At 35.1% G+C, this 24,136-nt stretch overlaps 1 protein-coding gene across 1 annotated transcript in view; it reads left to right on the top strand.

The window, feature by feature from the left end:
• The window catches only part of LOC107588001 (protein sidekick-2-like), a 73,772-nt gene extending 67,924 nt beyond the window's left edge, over positions 1-5,848 (top strand). The window contains exons 28-30 of the mRNA XM_016275982.1: positions 67-273; positions 1,764-1,911; positions 5,248-5,848. Of these exons, the coding sequence (XP_016131468.1) occupies positions 67-273; positions 1,764-1,911; positions 5,248-5,649 (757 nt within the window). The 3' untranslated portion in view covers positions 5,650-5,848. The remainder of the gene's footprint in view (positions 1-66; positions 274-1,763; positions 1,912-5,247) is intronic.
• Positions 5,849-24,136: the final 18,288 nt, after the last annotated feature.

Consider the following 24,136-nt stretch of genomic DNA (forward strand, 5'->3'; position numbering starts at 1 on the left):
ATCACAAAACGGCATATGTTGATTATGAGTGAATAGTAAAGTTTTCTCTGTGTGTTCTTCTTCTAGATCTCCACCACGACCCAGTCCAGGCAGCCTGCACTATTCTGATGAAGATGTCAGCATCAAATACAATGACTTGGTCCCAGCCGAGAGCAGCAGCCTGACCGAGAAGCCTTCAGAAGTGTCTGACTCACAGGTGATTCACCCCAACAAGGTCAATGATTTTCTTAAAATAGTTTTTCTGATGTTATCTGAAATCAAAATTGGCCCTGTGTACTTCCGTAAACTGTTATTATTATGAACTTATTGGCCATGATTCATCAGTGCATGTTATTGCAAATAATAATCTTTAATGAAAACCTAATAACTTGTTCTGCCTCTGAAACGGCTTTCTGCTTTTGACTGACAACAGAAATCCCTTATACTCATCAGCCCCTCCCCCCAACCGCCTGACTAAATTTTGGTATAAAATTCCCACTATTCCAAATTCAGTCAATCGCTAAAGGATACAATCAGATCCTGCCTTACATCTGTCTCAATGAATATCCCATTTCACTCATAAATGCACAGGGATTCACTTGACTGCACATGTTTGCTTTTGTCAGTAGGCTTGTGGATGTTATTTAACATTTTAAATGAAGTGTTTAACACACAAAACACTAAAGGCCACTCCCCACAGGAAATAAAAACCACCAAAGAGCTCTTTTAACATCTGAATTGTTTCTCTTAGACAGTAATGAGATTAAATGGAGAGCAAATGGAGATGTTTGCTTAAGTATTCTGCCTCTCAGGCTTCTCCTGAGAAAAATACTCTAGTAATCTTACCTGACTCCCCCTGAGACCATTCCTGTTACTGTAAACAGTTGTCTCAGTTGTCTAAATTTTAAAGGAATTAAAAAATATATTTGAGACAAAGTTGAAACATAGAAGCTGAGAACTCCATTAAGTCTCTTGAAAGAGCTATGAAAATCAGAAAATGTTCCTATGGGCCTCCAAAATGCCATTTCTTTTACATTGAACTATTTCTGCAAATACATGAAATGAATGATGATAAGAATGACCTTTCTTTTGCAAACCAATGCAGTTCATCTCATTCCAGGCCAGTGGTCTCATTTCTATGCATTGCTCCAGGAAATTGTTTAAATGAATTCTCATGACTGAAATTTCCCTGTCATAACAAATAGTGTAACTTTTTATGCAACGGGAAGTATGATGTAGGATACTAGAATCTCTCTCATGAATGTTCTTCATGTTTGCAGTATCTGTCTCCATAACTATGAAACTAGAGCTTAAAGTGAAATATATAAAAAATGTATTATCATTAGTAATATGCATTGCTAAGAACTTCATTTGGACAACTTTAAAGGCGATTTTCTCAATATTTAGATTTTTTTTTTTCAGATTCCAGATTTTTTCAAATAGTTGTATCTCGGCCAAATATTGTCCTACCCTAATAAACCATACATCAATGGAAATCTTATTTATTCAGCTTATGACTGGTTTTGTGGTCTAGGGTCACATATGTATATATGTTTAATTTTATTGATATTTTGGTAAGTGTGTTATTGTAAGTATCTTTTTGGCCACACTAATCGCGTCATGAAAATCTGATATCTTGACAGCCCTAATTTGATGTAAAAAAAAAAATCAATTTTGGGTGAACTAACTCTTTAACATCAGAGATTATATTGTTACTGATCACAAAACGGCATATGTTGATTATGAGTGAATAGTAAAGTTTTCTCTGTGTGTTCTTCTTCTAGATCTCCACCACGACCCAGTCCAGGCAGCCTGCACTATTCTGATGAAGATGTCAGCATCAAATACAATGACTTGGTCCCAGCCGAGAGCAGCAGCCTGACCGAGAAGCCTTCAGAAGTGTCTGACTCACAGGTGATTCACCCCAACAAGGTCAATGATTTTCTTAAAATAGTTGGAAGTATGATGTAGGATACTAGAATCTCTCTCATGAATGTTCTTCATGTTTGCAGTATCTGTCTCCATAACTATGAAACTAGAGCTTAAAGTGTCATGGGAATTTGTGAATCTTTTGGCCCAAGCTGTGAGAAAGTAGGGGGCACTCCTCTTGTTTGAGCATTTGTCTCTCCTCCCACAATCCCACTGGGAGATTTTTGCCTGTTTGTCAGGTACCGATACTGTCATAACATTACTCCGTCAAAGAAACCCTCCCACCATGCCACACTTTAGCATAATGTCACAGTAAACAAGCGATATGACTCTTAATTTAGACCTTCTCTGACACAAGATAGCTGGTGTACAAATACAATCCATGCAGAGGGTTTTTCAGAATCATTTGTCATCATTAAACATCCTGATTTTTGTTTTGTCATCTATGAGGCTCTGTAAATAAAATGTTTGCCCTTTCAGGAGACACTTATGTTTTCATTTCAAGATAATTTCTCCTCTGAGTTTCGGGTGAGGCTGTAGTTTGTGTTAGTAGTCTAGAAGCTTATAGGAATCTGTAGAGTATAGTCTGAACCCTCGCTCATATCCTTCTAATTAAAACAGTAGTTCTTCCGTAAATGATATTTAATGTTTCTTTTCTCACCTAATGTCATTGCAAACCTGAATGCTCTTATTTTTTGTGGATCTTATGAGGAGAATGTTTGAAAAGTCTTCATGCAGCTCTTTTCCATAAATAACAACAGTCCATAGTGAGCATCAAGCTCCAAAAAGAATGAAAAACAATCTCAAAAAGTCTAAAAAAAATAATTAAATAAAATATAAAACTATATTTTACTAATATACTTATACATACATATACAGCATACAACTTTTTAATGAGGGTAAGAGAATAATTTACCTCAAAACCTTCAATCTAAAAGGAATATGAAATAATGTCATTTTTAGGGCTGCCAAAAAAAATTGAATTTCGAATATTCGTCGAATTTAAAATAAAAATCCACATTCGAATGCAAAAACGTTGCATGAGATGCGATGACGATGTAAGTGTCATTGCGTTGTAATGTTTTTGTTAGCCTATCCAGTTGAACCCACTAGATGCGGCGCTGCTACGTTGTTCATTCAAAATATCGCAGGAAAAAAGAACATCAATGCGGAGATGATGTTGTTTACGTCACAACCGAAACCAAACCGTTCACACAGAACACATATTTATCACATTTTCTAGAGGGACGTCTATCACCATTGCACTCGAGACGTTGAGCGAGACGCACAAGAGAGCCGCATGTTTAGAAAGCCATGTAAAATGAATGTAAGTTTAACTTTTTAAAAACATGTCTTAAGACTTTATGGCAGTTTTCCCCCATCCTACTGCATCTCAAGTTTTTAAATGAAGAAAGTACTCTTTGTGATTGGTATTCGGGTCCTTTGTATTAAACTATACATACATGCATGATTCTGTTTTGTTTCTAATTGTTTAAGCAACTTTAATTATATAAGGTTTATAAACATTATTTTAAACATTATGCACTTTTTTCAAAGATAGTCGTGTTATTTTATTATGCTTTGAAGAAACGTGCATAATATTTTATTCGATGCGCCCTCTTGTGGCCTCAGGAGAGAAGCCAAAAGCTTTTCTCCCCCTAACTGAAATTCTGCCTTTTTTAAAATTTGAATATTGATAATATTTAAGTACACAATTCGAATTTAGTTTTTCAGCCATTTTGACAGCCCTAGTCATTTTGTCCATCTTCATATAGCTTTTTTTTCATGATTATATTAGTTTTTCTTTGTAATACCATTCAAATGTTCTTTTTTTCAAAAGAAATCTCTTATGCTCACCAAGGCTATATTTATTTAATCAAAAATACAGTAAAACCTGAAAGTATTGAAAATATATTGCAAATAAAAAAAAATTTTCTTTGTGAATATATTTTTTAAAATGTCATTTATTTCTGTGCTATTAAAAGCTGTATTTTCAGCATCATTACTCCAGTCTTCAGTGTCACATGGTCCTTCAGAAATCATTCTAACATTGTTGTTTCGCTGCTCAAGATATAAGGTTTATAAACATTATTTTAAACATTATGCACTTTTTTCAAAGATAGTCGTGTTATTTTATTATGCTTTGAAGAAACGTGCATAATATTTTATTCGATGCGCCCTCTTGTGGCCTCAGGAGAGAAGCCAAAAGCTTTTCTCCCCCTAACTGAAATTCTGCCTTTTTTAAAATTTGAATATTGATAATATTTAAGTACACAATTCGAATTTAGTTTTTCAGCCATTTTGACAGCCCTAGTCATTTTGTCCATCTTCATATAGCTTTTTTTTCATGATTATATTAGTTTTTCTTTGTAATACCATTCAAATGTTCTTTTTTTCAAAAGAAATCTCTTATGCTCACCAAGGCTATATTTATTTAATCAAAAATACAGTAAAACCTGAAAGTATTGAAAATATATTGCAAATAAAAAAAAAAATTCTTTGTGAATATATTTTTTAAAATGTCATTTATTTCTGTGCTATTAAAAGCTGTATTTTCAGCATCATTACTCCAGTCTTCAGTGTCACATGGTCCTTCAGAAATCATTCTAACATTGTTGTTTCGCTGCTCAAGAAACATTTCTTCTTGTTATCAATGATGAAAAATTGTTACTTAAAATTTTTGTGGAAATTTTTTGTGAATAGAAAGTTAAAAAAATATATATTTCGGAATATAAAAGTCTTTACTGTCACTTTTGATCAGTTTAATGCTTCCTTGCTGAATAAAATAATAATAAAAAAAATCTTCTTTTTTTCAAAAGAAATCTCTTATGCTCACCAAGGCTATATTTATTTAATCAAAAATACAGTAAAACCTGAAAGTATTGAAAATATATTGCAAATAAAAAAAAAAATTCTTTGTGAATATATTTTTTAAAATGTCATTTATTTCTGTGCTATTAAAAGCTGTATTTTCAGCATCATTACTCCAGTCTTCAGTGTCACATGGTCCTTCAGAAATCATTCTAACATTGTTGTTTCGCTGCTCAAGAAACATTTCTTCTTGTTATCAATGATGAAAAATTGTTACTTAAAATTTTTGTGGAAATTTTTTGTGAATAGAAAGTTAAAAAAATATATATTTCGGAATATAAAAGTCTTTACTGTCACTTTTGATCAGTTTAATGCTTCCTTGCTGAATAAAATAATAATAAAAAAAATCTAAGTTTTTATCAAAGTGGAAAAGTGCTACAATGCACATTTCCAAAATAGACTGGAGAAATACAAGCTACTACAGAAAGTGAAGGTGTAACAGATACTTTCTTCATTTTTCAATTACAGTGCAGTGATAGTGAATACGAATTGGATCCAAGCCGGCAGAAGACCCACTCCTTTGTCAACCACTACATCAGTGACCCCACCTACTATAATTCCTGGCGCCGGCAGCAGAAGGGCGTCTCTCGGCCTCCGGCGTATGGCTATGCCCAGCCCGACACGGTGGCGGAACAAGAGTCCCGACCCCACCCACCCCCGCTGCCACCGTTACCACCTCTGCTACCCCACAGCAATCCATCCCCGCAGCCCCAGGGCCAGGGCACCCTGTTCAGGCCCAAGGGCAGCCGGACTCCCACCCCGTCACTGCTGACCTCTGACAACCACAGCCAGCACACCCTGTACAGGCCCCCTAGCAGCCTGGGCACCTCCGCCCAGGTCCCGGCCACGGGATTCTCCTCATTTGTTTGATACAAGACTCTCATTCCAGTGACAACACGCCTGGGAGGGACTCCTGCAGTATTATTGGTCTGTAATTACTTATTTATATTTTTTTCCCGCTGCACCTTGTTGGACATCAAGAGCTGCTTTTGGATTTCATTTTGCCAGGTGTGCAGGTGTACTGTGGGTTTTTATGTGCGTGCAAGAGCATCGAAACGCAGACAATCATGAAGGGAATCGTTTGTTGATTGTACATTTTAAAATACATTAACTTCATCCTTCACTGAAAAAGACATTTTGTGTCCAAAATGTTTTTAAAAAACTACAAATATGACGTGACCGCATATACAGTAGGGTCCAAAAGTTTTTGAGACCATCGGGAGTTTTCGGTTTTCTTTTCAATTTTTCAAGTTTCATGTAAGTTTTAGTATTTTGAAATATTTAAGACAAAAGAAAAGACAAGGCTAACGGTCTCATACTGTTGGACCCCACTGTAAATGTTTAAACAAACTGCATTTCGCATAATGCTGCAGATTTCCAAAGCTCATCTCTTTCATTCTGTTCATGTGATATATTGCTCTGATGTCATTCACGCAGAAATCAATGACAAAAATATAGCAAAACTGTGATTTTAGTAGTGTCAGTCTCTTTAAACGGAAAAAGAGAGAGAATTTTCAACTCCTTAGAAAACAGACTTTCTCACACTTGAAATATGTAACCATAACCCGGGTTATATGTTTCACATTTTACATTATTCATAATTTACGTGTTAAAAATTAATCATAAAATTAATCATAAACCGACAGCACATTCCTAAATCCTGGGTTAATGTCACTATCAGTGTCACTGATTGGACAAAACGCAGCAACCTGTTTACATAATGTTTTTAGCATTGCGCATCCTCATATATTGCAGACTGCACTATCAAGTTTTTCTGAATGGACTTTGCAGACTATGAAGGTAAGAATAAAGCAATCTCTTCAATCCAATTCACTTGTTTTCTGTCACCATTAGACATTTTCCGCTGAAACGACTCTTATATAGCTCACAGTGTTTCCGTGAAAGCATTTGAATATGAGACATGCGATCAGGTTTTAGTTGCAAACATTCTAATGTAGCAACTTTACATGTTTGACACCGTAATGCAGATAATTAGGGTTTCATAATCACAAGTCAAAATCGTTGCTAACTCTGCTTCAAAATTACAACGTACCTTTATGTAGGTTTAAAAGGGGTGTTCAGAATATGATACCCAGGGTGACGCGCAGTGTAAAAAGCCATTTTGAGGAGGAAAAAGTATGGAATTTCTGTAGGATTCATGCAGGACCGTTTTTATTTCTTTTTTGCTTACTATTTGCTTATGTCCAGCCAAGGAGAGGCTGCAAAGGATAAGGCCTGTGTCATTATTTTCATCCTATTTTGATACATTTGGAATGGAAATTTGACTCATTATGTGACTAAATGCATTTTTTTCTATATGATTTATCGTCAGTATTGGGTCAATGTTTTTGTACAGTTTGTTGAGGATCACCACCCCTTAGTTGGTGCTACCATCATCAAACTTCAGTTTTCAAACCCATGGACAAAAAAGAAAGGCTTATGTCACTTTTCATGGAAAATAACACCCTATTCCCAAGATATAATCAAACAATGCAAACTATATTGATGTATTAATCATGCATTTGCATTAAGCAAAGTGTAACAAATGTGAATTTGTGCCAATATCAGTCTCAGAGAGTTTTTCTGCTTCTTAAACCAACTGGACACTGAGAAGCAGAAAGGGAAACGTAATTTTATAGCGATATGGAATTTCAATACAAGGCCACTTGCATTTATGTTAGCAAATGATGTCTCATCTATAATGTCTTCGAGGATATAATAATGCGTTTGGAAAAAGAAAATAATGAGTATCTTAAAGGTATAGTTTACCCAAATATTGTGTCATTTACCCTCAAGTTGTTCCAATCCTGCGTGAGTTTCTTTCTTCTGTTGAACACAAACAAAAATATTTTGAAGAATTTTGGTAACCAAACAGTTGACGGTAGCCATTGACTTCCATAGTATTTTTCCATACTATGGAAGTCAGTAGCTACCGTCAACTGTTTGTTTACCAACATTCTTCAAAATATCTTCTTTTGGGTTCAACACACACACACACAAATGAGTAAATGATGACAGAATTTGCAGTTTTGGGTGAACTATCCCTTTAATAATACTCACGTGATTAAGAATGATCACTCAAAATGTCTGTGCACATGCAAATGTGTACGCAGCAGTGTAAAGATACTGTGTGGGTCAATATCTTCCATAGGAAGTGCACATGAAATCTTCATCATTAGCATACGAGCTTCACACTGTTCGTTGATTTTGTACAGATGAGTCAAAAACATCATCGAGTCAGTCTCACGTTCGGGATCCGTTGCTCAGAGACTGATAAAAATGTCTGCTCTTTCAAATGACATTGTATGTATTTCTCTGAATATATTGTAGAATGTGTTTTTACGGTTCACATTTTGACATAGTGTACACATACAGTATGCTTCCGTGTATGTCAGCAGATATGCTTAATTTATTTATAATCGATTGGTTTTATACTCTAACTTAAGAAGAACAGCAGCAGTCTTATGTGGAAACTATTTTAAAGGACTTGAAAACTACGCTGATCATGATTCACAATATCTCCTGTCTTGTTCTCTGTGAGGTGACTATCACTGTACAAAACTTGATGAATTATATTGGACCAAGGCATGGTTCATATCTAAAATAAATTACTCTATTTTTCAGTGTTTTTGTTGATGTCTTGCTTTGGCTTTTGAAGGTTCAGAAAAATTACTTTATTTTTATTTTATTTTTTCATTTTCTTGAGGAAAAATGTACAGTAAATTTCGATTTACCGCATTTACCAAAGGCTTGTGGTCGGTAAAATGTTAAATATTTTTAAAAGTCTCTTATGCTTATTCAAAGCTGAATTTATTTGATAGAAAATACAGTAAAAACAATAATAGTGTCAAATACTATTACAATTTAAAATAACTGCTTTCTATTTGACTATATTTTCAAATGTAAAGTATTTTTGTGATGTAAAGCTGAATTTTCAGCATAATACTCCAGGCTTCAGTGTCACGTGATCCTTCAGAATTCATTATAATATGCTTTGCTGCTCAAGAAACATTTCTTATCATTCTCAATATTTAAAACAGTTGTGTTGCTAAATAGTTTTGTCGAAACCTTAAAATTTTCAGGATTCTTAGATGAACAGAAAGTTTAAAGGAAATGCATTTATTTAAAATAGAAATATTTTGTAACAATGTAATAGTACAAGGAATATAGTATATATAGGATATAAGAAATATATATTTTTAAACACAATAATGTAATTTTACTGTGAAATACTGTAGAAATTGTTTTGTAGAAGTAAAACGTATTCAATATAACCACATTAGATTACATAAATTGCTTATTTTATTCTAATTTGTTGAGATAGTGAATTGGTGGGATTTTGTTAAATGTGAGCCAAAATCATCACAATTAAAAGAACCAAAGACTTAAACTACTTCAGTCTGTGTGCATTGGATTTATTTAATACACGAGTTTCACAATTTGAGTTGAATTACTGAAATAAATGAACTTTTCCACGACATTCTAATTTATTGAGATGCACCTGTATATTCATATTTTACTTATTTTATTCATATAAATATATAACTTTTTTGAATATTCATTCTGATTGTACAGTCATGTACATTATGGGGTTTGGTGTTCTATTTGCATAATTGAGTTGATGTTTACTACATTATTTTAGTGTCTTGTGTTTGTGTGGCAATACTGTGCCCGGTCTAAACATGTTTTTTTAACCATAGTTCTTGGAAAGTCCAGGTTTTCAGCAAATATAATATAATATAATATAATATAATAAACAGACAGACACAGCAGCCAGTTTTACAGTAAATTTGGGCTATTATAGTGCTAGCCAATAACTAGGGTATATATTTTAGTCTCATTTAATGCATGACTCTACTTGTTTTGACATTGAAAAGAAAAGAAAGAAAAAAATCGTTTCAGCAGCTCTTGCCTCATTCCCCTGCAGCTACAGTGGAGATAGATTTGGGCCAGATGAGAATGGGTAAGTAAGCGCTGAATCATTCAACATCCGAAGAAACTGAGCTTAGATGTGGGAGAGTTCGCCTGGAGATAATCTCTTTATTCCAGGCCAGGAAAGCATCGATCTGGACATCAGGGGGTAAAAGCAGAGATGTTACAAGAGAGATGAGAAATAATAACCCAGTAAGGAGGAGAGGCCAAGCTTATAGTGTGGCATACGCAGACAAAACTCATCAATAATCATACCTACAAACATTACAAGTATGCTTTATCAGTATATGAAAATAAATCAACGCATATATAATGTTAAGGACAGTAACTGCATAATGCAAGATGCAAGATTGTGACTATCAGACTTTCTCAATGTACTGTCTGTCACATTGTTTATCCCATTCTGACCATGAAAGACTTCTAGTAATGTTCTGTTCCATTCATGTCATTTAACATGTGAATGGCTGCATCTTTACTATGTAACTGCCACTGATGGTTTAGGTTGAAAAACAAAAACACAGTGATATATGCCCATACTGTTTGCCTGATGAGAGCAGATAGTGATCTCACTGTTCAAACATGCCTTTCTTCTGTACACACAATGCCAAAGGCCTTGAACTGCAAGAGGATACTCCTCTTTAAGCGCATGTATGAGGTGCAAATTACACATAGTGAGCTTTTGCAAATTGATTTATGTGAATATACAAACAACAGTTAAACCCTGCGGGCACTGACTAGACCTTCAATGGCACAATGACTAACAATTGTTCCCCGCAAGATCCCTATCAAGTTAACTGCATTTCAAAGAGACATCCAAAGACAAAGGCAGGGCCATTGGGAGGGCAGGTACAGTAACACCCTTTTTGCACGCAATACGGACTGTTTAAGGATTAATTGTTAAAAAATTAATTCAGCAGCACAGAAATTAATTTGAACAGGATGTTCATCTTTAATAGCTTTCCTAAAGCTCAGACCGATCTGAAACCATTTACAAAATAAAAGCAATAATCCAGTTTAATTATGGGGTAAATCGGATGTAAACATGACTAGGTCACATTATATTCAAAAGAAAAAAGTAATACTGTAAATATATAAAACATTGTAGAATTATATATATATACAGTGTTGGGGGTAATATATTACAAGTAACGCGAGTTACGTAATCAGATTACTTTTTCCAAGTAACTAGTAAAGTAGCACAAGAGAATATCTGAGTTCCTTTTTCAAATAAGTAACGCAAGTTACTTTTTTTTTTCCAATTTATTGATTGACAGCTCTCCTGTCCCCATGTTGAGAGAAATCAGAAGATGTTACTGTAGTTCTAAAATAAATATGAATATGCATTAATTCATCTCACTCAGACACACAGATTCAGTATTCCTCAAAATTAATAAAAAAGAATGTAACTCAGAATATGACCCAAACCTGCAATAATTAAATGTTAAACAACACAAATATCCTTTATGTATTTAATCCCATTCTATTAACCAATGTATTTGCTTCTGACCTTCGATGATCCAATTCAGCCGTACTAATAAGCACAAATTACTCTAGACGAAAAAAAAAATAAATAACGCAACTGTTAACCATTTGCATAAAAAGGTTTCATTTCCGTTGATAGAAGCGCATTCTGTGTGTTCATTGTTTATTTCTATGAAGATCATCATCATCGCTGCTCCACATGGTCAGCTGGATCATTGTTCTTTATGCGCTCGTGCGCTTCACGCTACACTCGAACGCTCTTAAATATTGATTTTCTCTCTCTTGTTCTCTATCAAGAGCTCACATTTGCTCAATCACCCCTCGTCGCTTCTCGGTCACTGTGCTGATGTCCATGTGGCATGACTGCTATGAAATATTGCTGGTGTTGTGCCAGATTCTGCACCCCCTCCGTTCGCCACCCCTGGACTATATAATACGAGGCATTTGAGAGACATAAACTCAGAATTATGAGATATAAATTGGCATACTCGCAGTTCTGAGAAAAAAAACAATCAGAATTGTGAGATATAAAAACTCAGAATTCAGTTTTGTCTTGCAATTCTGACTTTCTCAGAATTCTGAGTTTGCATCTCATAATTCAGTTTTTTCACCACTGTATATATATAAAAAAATAATTGTGACTTTTTATCTCACAATTGTGGGTATATATCTTGCGATTTTGAGTGTGCATTTTGCAATTTTAAGAAAATTTGTGAGAGAAAAAGCCAGAATGGTGTGAGATAAACTTAATGTTAATGTAATACTTAATGTTTCCATAACTTAATGTATTAATATACATCAGTTTTGTATTATTTGATTCTGTCCGGAGAATACTGTTTATGATTATGAGCTTTCCATAATGAGACACTGGCTGTAACTCATTTGACCATGTGTTTGAAGACTAATGAAATCTGGTGATATAACCTAACACTTAAAATAATACAAATGGAATGTATTAAAATAGGACTACAATAGAAGCAATATTAAATGCAGATATTAAGTTGCTCTAAAAAAAACTATGTGCACACTTATAATATTATTAACTTGTAATATTAATATGATACTTTGTTTGATACTTTATGTATTAAAAAGAAACATAAAAATAGCACAAAGCCACACATCCACAATTGTTATAAAACTATAAATATTTTATTCAAAATTAAGACTACAGTATTTTGATTCTTTCTGTTTGTTAAATGTTAGTGGATCATGTTGATATTTATTTTCATATACAGAGTGCATATAAATCCACTGGAATCACTTTGAAATCAGAAGTTGGTTAAAAGTCAGTTTTGAAAGAAAAAAAAAACTAGCATCGTTTGATTAAAGATGTCACTTTGACCATTTTATATATTGTTCTTATGTAATGCAATTCATGAATCACAGATTGAAATCATTCATGAAACATCTTATGCAGTTGAAGGAGATCTCATATTCATTTTTCACATTAGTATCAACAGCTGTAATAGCTATAGTTTGTCGATGGTAACTGTTGTTATTGTAATGGCCTAATCACCATATGAATTCATGGTTGACTTTGGGGATGGCATATGGAGCAACACTCAAGTACGTCTAAAGGTCTGTGTTTACACACGTGTGTCCACACATGTGCATGTGTACCAGTTGATAAATGTGTTTGTTTAGTTCGAGAAGTTCAGCACCTGCTGGTCATCCTGGTACCCAGGTTAATGTGTTTCCCATTTTCTCATACATCACTCCCCTCTCAGTAAACAGACCACCAGGAACAGATGTACAAGTTTATGTACACATTGCTCGCATATGTTTTCTTTCTGTTAGTTTGCTTGACATGACTTCTGCTAATTTGTTGAGAAAATCTGTTCCTCAAACTATTGGGAGAACAGTATCTCAATTTTACCTGTATTTATATCAGAATTAGCAGAAGTGTGTGTGTTTGCCTCTGGACGTCAGTGCTGTTAGCACTTTTAGTGTTTTAGCTTTCTCATTTGCACTTGAATAGTGTGCCATGAACCTCATTACTGTACTGTTCAACAGCTGCCCTGGGCTTTTTTCAAAGTGTCTTAATTATGAGATCTTTTGTCAGCCTCAATGGGTTTGAATGCATGTACATTGCTAGTTTGTTCCATGACTTTTATTTTTTATAAAAAACTAATGAAATCGATTCAATTTAGGATTTTCTAGTACATAACACCCTATTTTTTTATAGATTGATTTCCTGGAGGGTGATTTGGACTATGAAATCTGTTTCTGTTTGTTTTCTAATGGGAAAATAAGATCATATGGTGTTAAAAGAATGGTATTAGTTTCCCAGTAAAAGAGCACGATATACAGTCAAAAGAAGACCACGGTATGATTTTACAGTGGTATTTATCTCTGTGCTGTGTGTGAGCATGTCCTCGACCTTGACAGTTCTGCATGTCTGTGTGTGGCTGAATGTGTGTCCAGCCTTTTCATGTTCCAGGAAATTCCACATAAACTGTATTTTTCCCCAGAACAGGGCAGCTATGTCAAGCGCCGGAGGCTGAAAAATATGGCGTTATTTTAATGACAAATGTCGAGAGCGCATTATTGTAGCGCGAAAGCACATTAATATAATGCGCGAGCGAATCTCTCCTCTCGCACAAAACCGTCTCAGGTTACTTATGTAACCATGGTTCCCTGAGTAGGGAACGCGACACTGCGTCCTCTAGGTTTCCCCATAGCGACCCCTAGAGGACGCAGTTCGAAGTTCCCATGAAAGGGAACGTCTCAGGTTACTTATGTAACCATGGTTCCCTGAGTAGGGAACGCGACACTGCGTCCTCTAGGTTTCCCCATAGCGACCCCTAGAGGACGCAGTTCGAAGTTCCCATGGAAGGGAACTGACGCGCGTGCTCAAATACACACTGCTCTCGCACAGAGAGTGTGCGCGCACGTAAAACTTGTCTCTCCTCTCACTCAAACTGTCCTGTGCACTCGCAAATCTCTCTGTGCTCATGCGCTAGATATTAATTCTTTTCGCACCTGAATTAAACGTTGTCAAAAGAAAACATATTTTTTTCACTAAAGGCCTTTCCTTGCTTTTTATTGTTGTATTTTTGTTTTAACAAACTGGTTATTGCACTTTGTTTTATTACTTTATCTCTTTTATGTTTGTATTTGTCTTTTCTTTTCTGGGAATGCACATAAGCATCTCTCTGTAAAATACTTTGTAAACACTTTTAAAAGGCGCTATATAAATAAAGCTTTAAACAATCAGACCTCCACAACTGACCGATGAAAATACTATGTGAAATCTAATTGGCTGAGAGGGAACTGAACCTGGAATTCTTTTGACAATCAAACATGGATCTTTAATTTATTTCCAGTTTAATAATATTTAGCAATGTTAATGAAATGTGGCCTATATTAGAAATGGCTTAATTGGGTGCTTGGATGATTTGTACATATAGCCTATAAATAATCTCTGTCCAACTGGTTGGTCTCTGAGCAATTTGTCTAAAAACAGCATATTATAGCCTATGGCTCTAAAGGCTTCATATAAAAGATAAATGTTATGTCATAATATATCAGATACCTCAACTGAATTTAAAATCATTGCAATAAATTCTCAGTTGGTATGATGGCAATAGTAACCATTCCTATCAAATCAACATCAAATGCAAAAATAGACGTAAATGATGAGATATAACACAATAAATGTTCTGATAGAATCACTGTGTGGACATTTATTGGGAGTTTTTTTTTTTTAAATCCAGTGTTTGTTTTCAGTTCTGATTTTTTCTCATGAAAACGCTATAGCTACACATTCAATGGCACTCTTAAACCGTGAATATACAGTTATATGACAGTTACATGTAATTACATTGTCTGCAAATGCATTAAACCCATAGAATATAATGTAGTAATGTTATGACAAATATGGGAAATTCATTATAGTGTTACGATTCATTTCTAATATTTGATTATTATGACTTAGTAGTATTAAATTATAAAGAAATTACAGATCCATCTTTGAACGCTGATAGGTTGATAACATTTGACAACGTTTAATTCAGGTGCGAAAAGAATTAATATCTAGTGCATGAGCACAGAGAGAGTGCACAGGACAGTTTGAGTGAGAGGAGAGACAAGTTTTAAGCGTCAGGTTTTGTGCGAGAGCAAAGGAAATCCGCGTGCAAGCAGAGACATTCGCGCTTGCGCATTATATTAATGTGCTTTCATGCAACAATAATGCGCTCTCGACATTTGTCATTAAAATAACGCCATAGAAAAATGGCTGAAAGAGCCGTTAGTATGTATGGAATCCTCATACAAATACAGATGTTAAGAGGAATGAGATTAGGTGGAAATAACATGCTTGATGAAACCAATTGCAGATGGAGATATCACATGAGATTTATTTGACATGATACAGTGGGCAGGGTAAAGCTATGTGAATTCAACCTCATCCAAATCCACAATCACTCTCTCTGATCCACTGCCAATTCACTGACCATGTTAAACTTTATGTAACCTCTCCAAACAAACCCTGAAACTTCAGAATCTTGCACTGTTTAATCAGTGGCATTTGATAGGGGAAGCATCATAATCTAATAATTAAAGGTGAGGTAAGCGATTTCTGGTAGCCAATGTTGACATTTGAAATCACCAAAACATACACACCCCTACCCCAAAAGGGTATCGCCCCTATTTTGATAGCTCCGCTCCACACATACGTACACAACCCAGGCAACGATTAGTTCTGTGAAACAAAGCAAAACCAATGTTACACTGTGTCTACACCGGACGCGAGTGGCGCGGCGTGACAAAATACTATGGAACTCATTATAATCAGTGATGCTGTCTACACCATAGATATATATACATATCTATGGTCTACACTGGATGCGGCGCGACACGACAAATCCCCGACAGAAAACTGCTGCTGCGTTCTATTGATGATGTATTGACACAAATTTCAAATGATTTTCAATGGTCGCTTTATTGCGTCCAGTGTACTAGACAGACTTTAGCTGTTGCGGCGCAGACACGGTGTTACCCACTTATCGAGAAGAAACAAAGCAACCAATCACAGGCCTTCTGCTCCTTGAGTTCTCTCCAGCGCTGGAAAGCTGATCCAATATTTACACGGGTCCTACTTCTTGCCATATCGTAAGCCTTCTTTTGTTCCGCAGACGGTTTCCTCCTTTTGTTTTTTTTTTTATCCGCCATCTCTTTCTTTCTGTCTCTCAGCTCGCTAATGTCCGTCCTGTGCACTGAACGCTCTCTCCTCCACATCATGAGTAGACACGCCCCTTACTGCTGATTGGCTACAAGTTTGTTTTGCTATTCAGCCCGAATCAGTTTTCTAAAGCGTTTTTGAAAGATCGCTTACCCCACCTTTAAGCCTAAATATTAAACTTCACCTTGTTACTTATCCTGCACCAGTTGTGCTATAGACATGATACCTCAAATCATGCAGCTTCCCGAGGGAACTACTCAACTGCACATTAGATTTTTGGAAACCTAAACAAGCTGATTTTCAAACAAGGATAATTTTCTTCCTGGTCTTTTAAACCAATTAATTGGCTTGACTTTTCCAGTTGTTCCAGTCTTACTTGATGTAGTAGATTAAGGATAAGTATTTTGGTTTTAAATATTTAGTCAAAATTTCTACCCAATAAAATATTTTATAGCTTTGTGTAAATAGAAAAAAATGTATATTCATTATTAAAATACTTATGGGTTTATGGGCTTATGGATTTTTTTAATTAAATACACAACTTTCCAGGTTTTGAAATCACACTTTTAAAATGAGACTACCTCATATATCAAGGTTTTTCCAATGCGATGAAAATCCTGGTTCAAAACAAAAGCAGTTGTTGGGTTAATAAAAAAAAATTACTGATTTTGGTTTACCTTAGTTTTTTTTTTTTTTGGTAACACTTTAGCATAGGGACCAATTCTCACTATTAACTAGTTGCTTATTTACATGCCTATTAAAGGGTTAGGGTTAGGGTATCATATGATGTGATTTAAATTTTTCCTTTCTCTTTGGAGTGTTACAAGCTCTTGGTGCATAAAGAAGATCTGTAAAGTTGCAAAGACTAAAGTCTCAAATCCAAAGAGATATTCTTTATAAAAGTTAAGAGTCAACCACACCTACCTAAAACGGCTCATTCTAACACGCCCCCACATGTCTATGTCACGATGTGGGAAGATTTGCATGACGCCACCCAAATGTTCACGCAAAGAAAGAAGGCGCTGTAGTATTGTTGTTGCCGCCGCCGCCATGCCGTGAAGGCGCTGTGTGTTTATCAATATCCGCTTTGTCATGCCTGAGGAAATACATGAACTTCGCGCTGTTTGCCACTGACGATTCAAATGCAAATTTTGAGCAGTGTAGAGTAGCACTTGTTGTTTGTCACTCATTTCTCCGATCACAAAAGCAGAAATGGTTTTATGTTTACGCGGTGCGATGCAACGCAACACGTAAAAAGACAGTATAAGTCATTATAATCCGTAATTATGTCCCCACTGGATGCAACAAATGCCTCGTTTATAATGGATTTTAATGTTTATGTCTCGTTGTTTCTTTTTAGCAGCATCATATGACCCCTTTAATAACATATTGGCTGTTTATTAGTACTTATAAATCAGACATTTTGCATGACCATATTCTAATCCTACCAATACCTAAACTTAACAACTACCTTACTAACTATTAAAGCGGTCATATGATGCGATTTCAAGTTTTACTTTCTCTTTGGAGTGTTACAAGCTGATTGTGCATAGATAAGATCCCTGAAGTTGCAAAGACTAAAGTCAAAACCAAAGAGATATAAAACGGCTCGTTCTAACACGCCCCCACATATCTACCTCACTATGTGGAAATATTTGCATAATATGCAAAGAAAACGCAAAGTAAGAAAGGGTGGTTTCAGTAACCGCAGTTAGTGTTGAAGCAGCATGTCAGGGAGAAAGCATGTCACGAATGGGAAGTGTGTCCAAACTTTTGACTGGTACTGTACTATAATATAGCTACACACAAAGAATATCGGCCGATATATCAATATTGGAATTTTTAACTCCCTAATATCGGTATTGGCATCGGCCTCCAAAAAACCCATATCGGTCGGGCTCTAGCTGTTATAAAATAAAAAGTTCCCTGGAAGTAATAATATGGCATTGTTTGAATATGTAAGTGTGGCTTTGTCACTCATTCTCTTTTCTTTTTTCCATGACGCATCAACATAAAAGCAAAAAAACTCCAGATCACCTCTCTGAGTGTCGAGGCGGCATTTCAGCTATTTAAAATTATGTCTTTCATTTGTGTTTGTGGCTTCATATACTGTATGCAGTGGCGGCTCGTCGGGGGAGACAGGAGAGGCACAGCTTCCCCAAAAGTTTGAGGTGAAAATGGGAGGAGAATGATTTAATGTTAATAAAATTCACAATTCATTTCAGTGCATGTCTCATGTCACAGCTGTAATACCATAACATGTTACTGAAGTTGGAAAGCGCCGCTTTTCTATCGCGGATGTGCCGAATCTGCTGATGTAATTACAACCGCTAAGTGATAGAGAAGGGGAGGGGGAGGCCAGGGGAGAGCTGAGCTCTCATGCCTCCGTTGGTAAAAAAAATAAGCCAATCAGCATCGAGTGTTCACTTTCAGCGCTGAGGAGTGTTGAGAAAAGAAACCTTGCAGAGGAGGCTAACCTCCCTTCTGGTATATCAACCAATCATCATAGAGACGTAAATTACGTGCTATTAGTTTGAACGTCTCCTGCTGCACTGATAATGTACCAAGTACTTATGATGAGTATCGATATTGAATATCTGATCGCTAACATATCTACCAAGCTGTCATTCAAACAGTATATATACAAATTAAAAATAAAGGGAGAACACTCTTAATTAAATAGCACAACAGGCAGCTCTCTTTTAACACAGACTTTTAAGAAGGGATGGATTTTTGCTTCAAGTGATAGGCCAGGTAAGTGAAGTTATATCATCTTGCTGTATGCGTGTCGTTTTCTTTACGTGTTCTGACTAAAAGCAACCAAAAAGCCATTTTAAAGTGGTTAAGCAAATAATAATAATAATAATAATAATGATAATAATAATCGGCAGGGATCCCCAGACCAATACAATTAGTGTGCCTCCTCTATTTTAAAACCCACGAGCCGCCACTGACTGTATGTACAGATGCAAATCTAGATTAATTTGCATTATCGTTGAAGCATACCAAGAATGTAATATAAGTCAAACAATGTAATTCCACGAATTCAATATTATATGAGGCTGAAAGGATTTGTAAACATCTGCATCAAATTACACCTCTAAATATTTTGACCTCTAAAGATTTTGATGCAATTAAAGGATTGACGTTGGTTTTATTAGTTGTTCACGTGTTCTTTTTTGAATGCATAAAGTGTTTTTCACTTTGATTTGTGCTGGATTTACAGTAAGATGGATGCAATTTGTATGGAAGCACAGTTGAACATAGCAAATATATGAAGTTGTATGAAGTTAATCCTAAATGTCACTGGAGCACCAATAACAGCCATGTTTATGGAGGCCTGCTGGGCTGTTTGTTTGTTTAGTGTGATGGGGAATTGAGTTTATGGTCTGTTTATGCTGCTACGGAAAGGCAGGGAGTTGATTTCTGTTGGGATGGGAGGGCGTAGACACTTTGCCCTTCCTGTCCAAAACCCTCGCTTTTCCATTTCTATCGGTTTCACGTCATTCTGTGGCTGCACCAGGAATCAACTGTATTTCACTTGATAATCCAGACTTAATGTTCTGGTCACAGCCCTTAAAGTTTAATGACTTACTTGTTTAACAAGTGCCAGTTTAAGATGATTGCGGCCCGTTCACACCAAAAATGATAACTATAAAAATAACTTTAATGTCCAAATCAGCGGATCATAACATTCTGTTTATTATTAGCATGCTGCAGTTTTGTCGTCCGCCACTTTAAATGCTCAAGCTCTTAAAAGCAAGATTGATTCTGACTGAATGTCAATGTTTTTATCGTTCCTCAGATGGAAAATCGTTCTGAAAGTGAATCCAAAGAAATTGTTTCTCTGAGCTCCCTATTCTCATAGAATTAGAACGATTGTCAAAACTATAGTTACGGTTATCGTCCTGTGTGTATAGAAATACTCATCGTATGGTGTATAAATACATTAACAATGAATTTAATGTTATTACTTACATTTTGGCTTGGTCTTCTCACTTTTTTTTCCCATCATAGTCTGTTCACTGGCTGTCTGTTGTGTTTTGCAAACAAAACTTTGATATATAACCAATTGCATTTACCAGTTTGGCACAAACGATTGAGACTATTTTGCCGACGTTTTGCGTTGGGTGGGGGGCCAACTTCACGGAGGTGTTAGTCAGGTTAATGAAATCAAACTTTTAAAAGATACAAAGGCACTTAATAGCAAGTAAACACTTCATGAAAACAGAAGCAGCATTATTTGAATTCTTGTTTCACACTGGTCTATTGTTGTGGTTTCATCTATTTTAGGTAAACCAGGCCCCAAACTGCACGTAAATACAAAACAAACTGTGGTTTTCTCTTTAAAAGTGCCTCAGATGGTCACTTCCTGTGGGAGTGAGTACTTCATGCCAGATAGTGAGGCTACATGAGGATACAGTTCTTACAGTCATTTGTTCTGTTAGCCATGTGTTTGTCTGTCTGTCATCTGTCTGTCGGTGTTTTGGGAGCTGTATCAAAGGGCCGTCCTCTATAAATATGCAGCTTTGAAAATATTTTGCTTTGGAGCAGAATGAATATAGATGTGCTGACGTGATTATTCCTGCCCATGACAATGGATTGTGTGTGTAAATGCCAACATTTCTACTGTGTGAATAATCCTGTACATGGCTTTATTGTTCTTTGCTCAAAAACAACAATGTGCAGTTAGTCTAGTGAAAATCATTGCATAGTTGTTTTAGGATTGTACATTTACAGTATAGCAAGTACTTTGTTTTGTCCCCACCATTTGAATACACATTAAAATTAAAGTCAAGATGATGGATTTGGAGAGACTGGGCGCAAAGGAAAGGAATAAAGAAAAAGAAACAACTAAATGTAATTCTGAAAATGTAAATATAAGAATATTAATAAAATATAAATGGAATAAATATGAAAAAATATAAAGAAAAATATAAATACATATGAAAATGTGTTAAATATATAACTAAATGTAATTATAAGATTTTTTTATTTATTTATATAAATGGAATAAAATGGAAAAATCAACAAGGAATAAAATATACAAACATATGAAAATTTATTAAATATAAAATAAATACACTTGAATGTAAATATAAAAAATATAAAAACAAAAATAAATGCATATAAAGATAAATAAGCATTAAAAATAAATAAGAAATAAAAATAATAATAACCATGAAAATGTATTAAATATCTAAATAAATATAAATCCAAATATCAAAATAAAAAAAACTAAAATAACATTGAAAACTAAATACTGAGAAATGCAAATGTAAAACATGAAAATGTATTGAATATAAAATAAATAATAAGAGATAAAAATATAAATAAATATGAAAATGTATTAAATATAAAAATTAAAACAAATACATATAAAATAATATTACTTAAATAGTTGAAGTACCTAAATTATAATCATTTGAAATGATTCAATTCTATTTTCAGTTGAAAAGGCAACATAATGCTTTGAAGTGTTTTGCATATTCATTTGACTCGTCATTTTGATTGGATCATTAAACATTTTTCGTAAATTCCAAAGAATATTCAGTCAACCATTCTTTATCACTTCATAAATACAGTTACAACTGCCCTCATTCTCACAACCTCGATGAAATCTTGTACGGTCAAATCTTCGCACTCATTTTCTCAGACAGAGAGAGATTCTGTGATGAAGTCTTATCATTCTTGCTTTTCTCCTCCAGTTACAATCGTCTCTTCTGTGACATACAACTACAGCAGACATCTTTCAGTCTGAGTGTAGAACATTTATAATGGTAGATGGCAAGGCGAGACTGCATTTTTAGTTGCAGCCAAGATGTTTACGTCATCTAAATCACCACAAAGCAATCAAGATATTGACACCCAAGATAATGTCGGCTTGGACCTTTTGACTGATCTGTTTGAAAGCCCCATCCTGACTATTGTCATGCTGTTTTGGCTCTGTATAAGAGGCGCGCCACATCCAGCCCAGTAGCCTTTTGTGAGCAAATGCAGATGACACCACAGGGAAGGAGGCGTGTGACGGGAGGAAGATAAGTTAACGAGGGACCATGGTGTGAAGATTATCTTATCTCAGGTGAATAATATTTACTCGCCCTCCCCCTCATCCTTTCCGCATGCAGCTTCAGATCTCCACTAGTAATGGCAGGCTTAGCATTATCTGAGGCCCGTTTGAGCAGCATTACTAGATTAGCTGGCTTTTCAGAGCTGGTCTGATTTGGTTTTTAGGGTTATCGGCATCTGGGTGGACAAATGGGCTGAGAAGACGCTGTAGATGCTTAGTCACGCTGCCGCGGAGAGAGTGCATTTTGGGTAATTGAATCAGCTGTGGTCAATGTCTCCTCTCCAGATCAAATATTTAGGCTATTTCTGGTTACGCAGATGTAAGATGTTTCACGAGCGGTTGACACTTACATCAACATCCATAGTCGTGCTGCTTTTATTAAAAACGGGCAGACGTTGATGTTTTTCACACTCTCTTTAAAGGCCATGAAAACAGGACACAAGAACAGCACAAAATATATATATTTTTTAATCTTCGATGTGAAATCTCGGTCTTACTGCTTTAACCCTTAAATGCATACCTTGGGTCTTTAGCGACCCGGGACATCATTCTCTACCCTCTCCCTCCTTCATTTTTTTTTAAGTTAGACATCAACTTTCTTAGTATTCCTCAATCTATTCATTATAAACAATATGACAACAAAAAATAGTAAAATATAAAAGAGTGCCAGTTTTCTGATTAAGTTTTTGTAAAAAGTGTATAGGGTGCTAGAGACCCGAGGTATGTAAATGTGTAAGTATTTTTTCCTGTGCAACTATATTTACATATCTGATGACTCAATATGTGCAATCTTTTTTCCTCAAAGTGGCACTGTTTGATTCACAATGATGACGTGACGTTTCACTCATAATTACGGCAGGCATAAAACAAACAAATATCATCAGCACAAATTGAACTGGTTTGAATGGCTTTACTGCAGAGCAATTACTATAAGCAATGAAATATAAATGTCACTGCGATTTGATGCTGGATGTGATGAATAAGCTGCCAGAGCTCAAAATATTGAATATGAAGTCATTGAAAATTATAGTTTTGAGAATATAGTTGAGATCGTGAATATGAGGCAGATGCTGAATGTTCTGTGGAAGTGCGCTCTGACGATGACAGCGATGGCAAAATCATCTGCTCAAATCGAACCCTTCTAAGTTTCAAAAGGAAACGAAATATGCTTTTTTTTTATTCTTCTGTAATTGTTCTTAACATATCAAGATAATTTTTTGCTATTGCAGCAGTTAGAGATCCATCCGTGCTGGATATATAGGTCCGGGTCGCTAAAGACCCGAATATGTAATAATGACTGACGAAACATTCATGCATTTAAGGGTTAAACTGTTAAACTGAGTGTATTTTATTTTATTTTTTTCAGATGGGTTTTTACATGTATTTATTTGGGACTGCTTTTATGCAAAATGACTTGCATTGTATTCATGTTATATATTTTTCTGTTTTGGTGGATGAATTGTATCTGTATTATTTTAGTATTATGTATAGTATTTATTAATATTTTAAATGAGCTTTTATTTTTATATTTTAGTTTAAGTTTTAGTCATTTGTTGTTATTATTATTATTATTTCAATTTTATTCAATTTATATTTTATTTTGGTTGTAGTAATTTTAGTATTTAAAGGAAAATTAGAAATGCTGATTTGGAAACTAACTGAAAATAGTTTTAAAGTTTTTCATCTAATAT

This window comes from Sinocyclocheilus grahami, unplaced genomic scaffold, assembly GCF_001515645.1.
Source record: "Sinocyclocheilus grahami isolate Dianchi unplaced genomic scaffold, SAMN03320097.WGS_v1.1 scaffold97.1, whole genome shotgun sequence".
In the NCBI taxonomy this organism is placed as follows: Eukaryota; Metazoa; Chordata; class Actinopteri; order Cypriniformes; family Cyprinidae; genus Sinocyclocheilus; species Sinocyclocheilus grahami.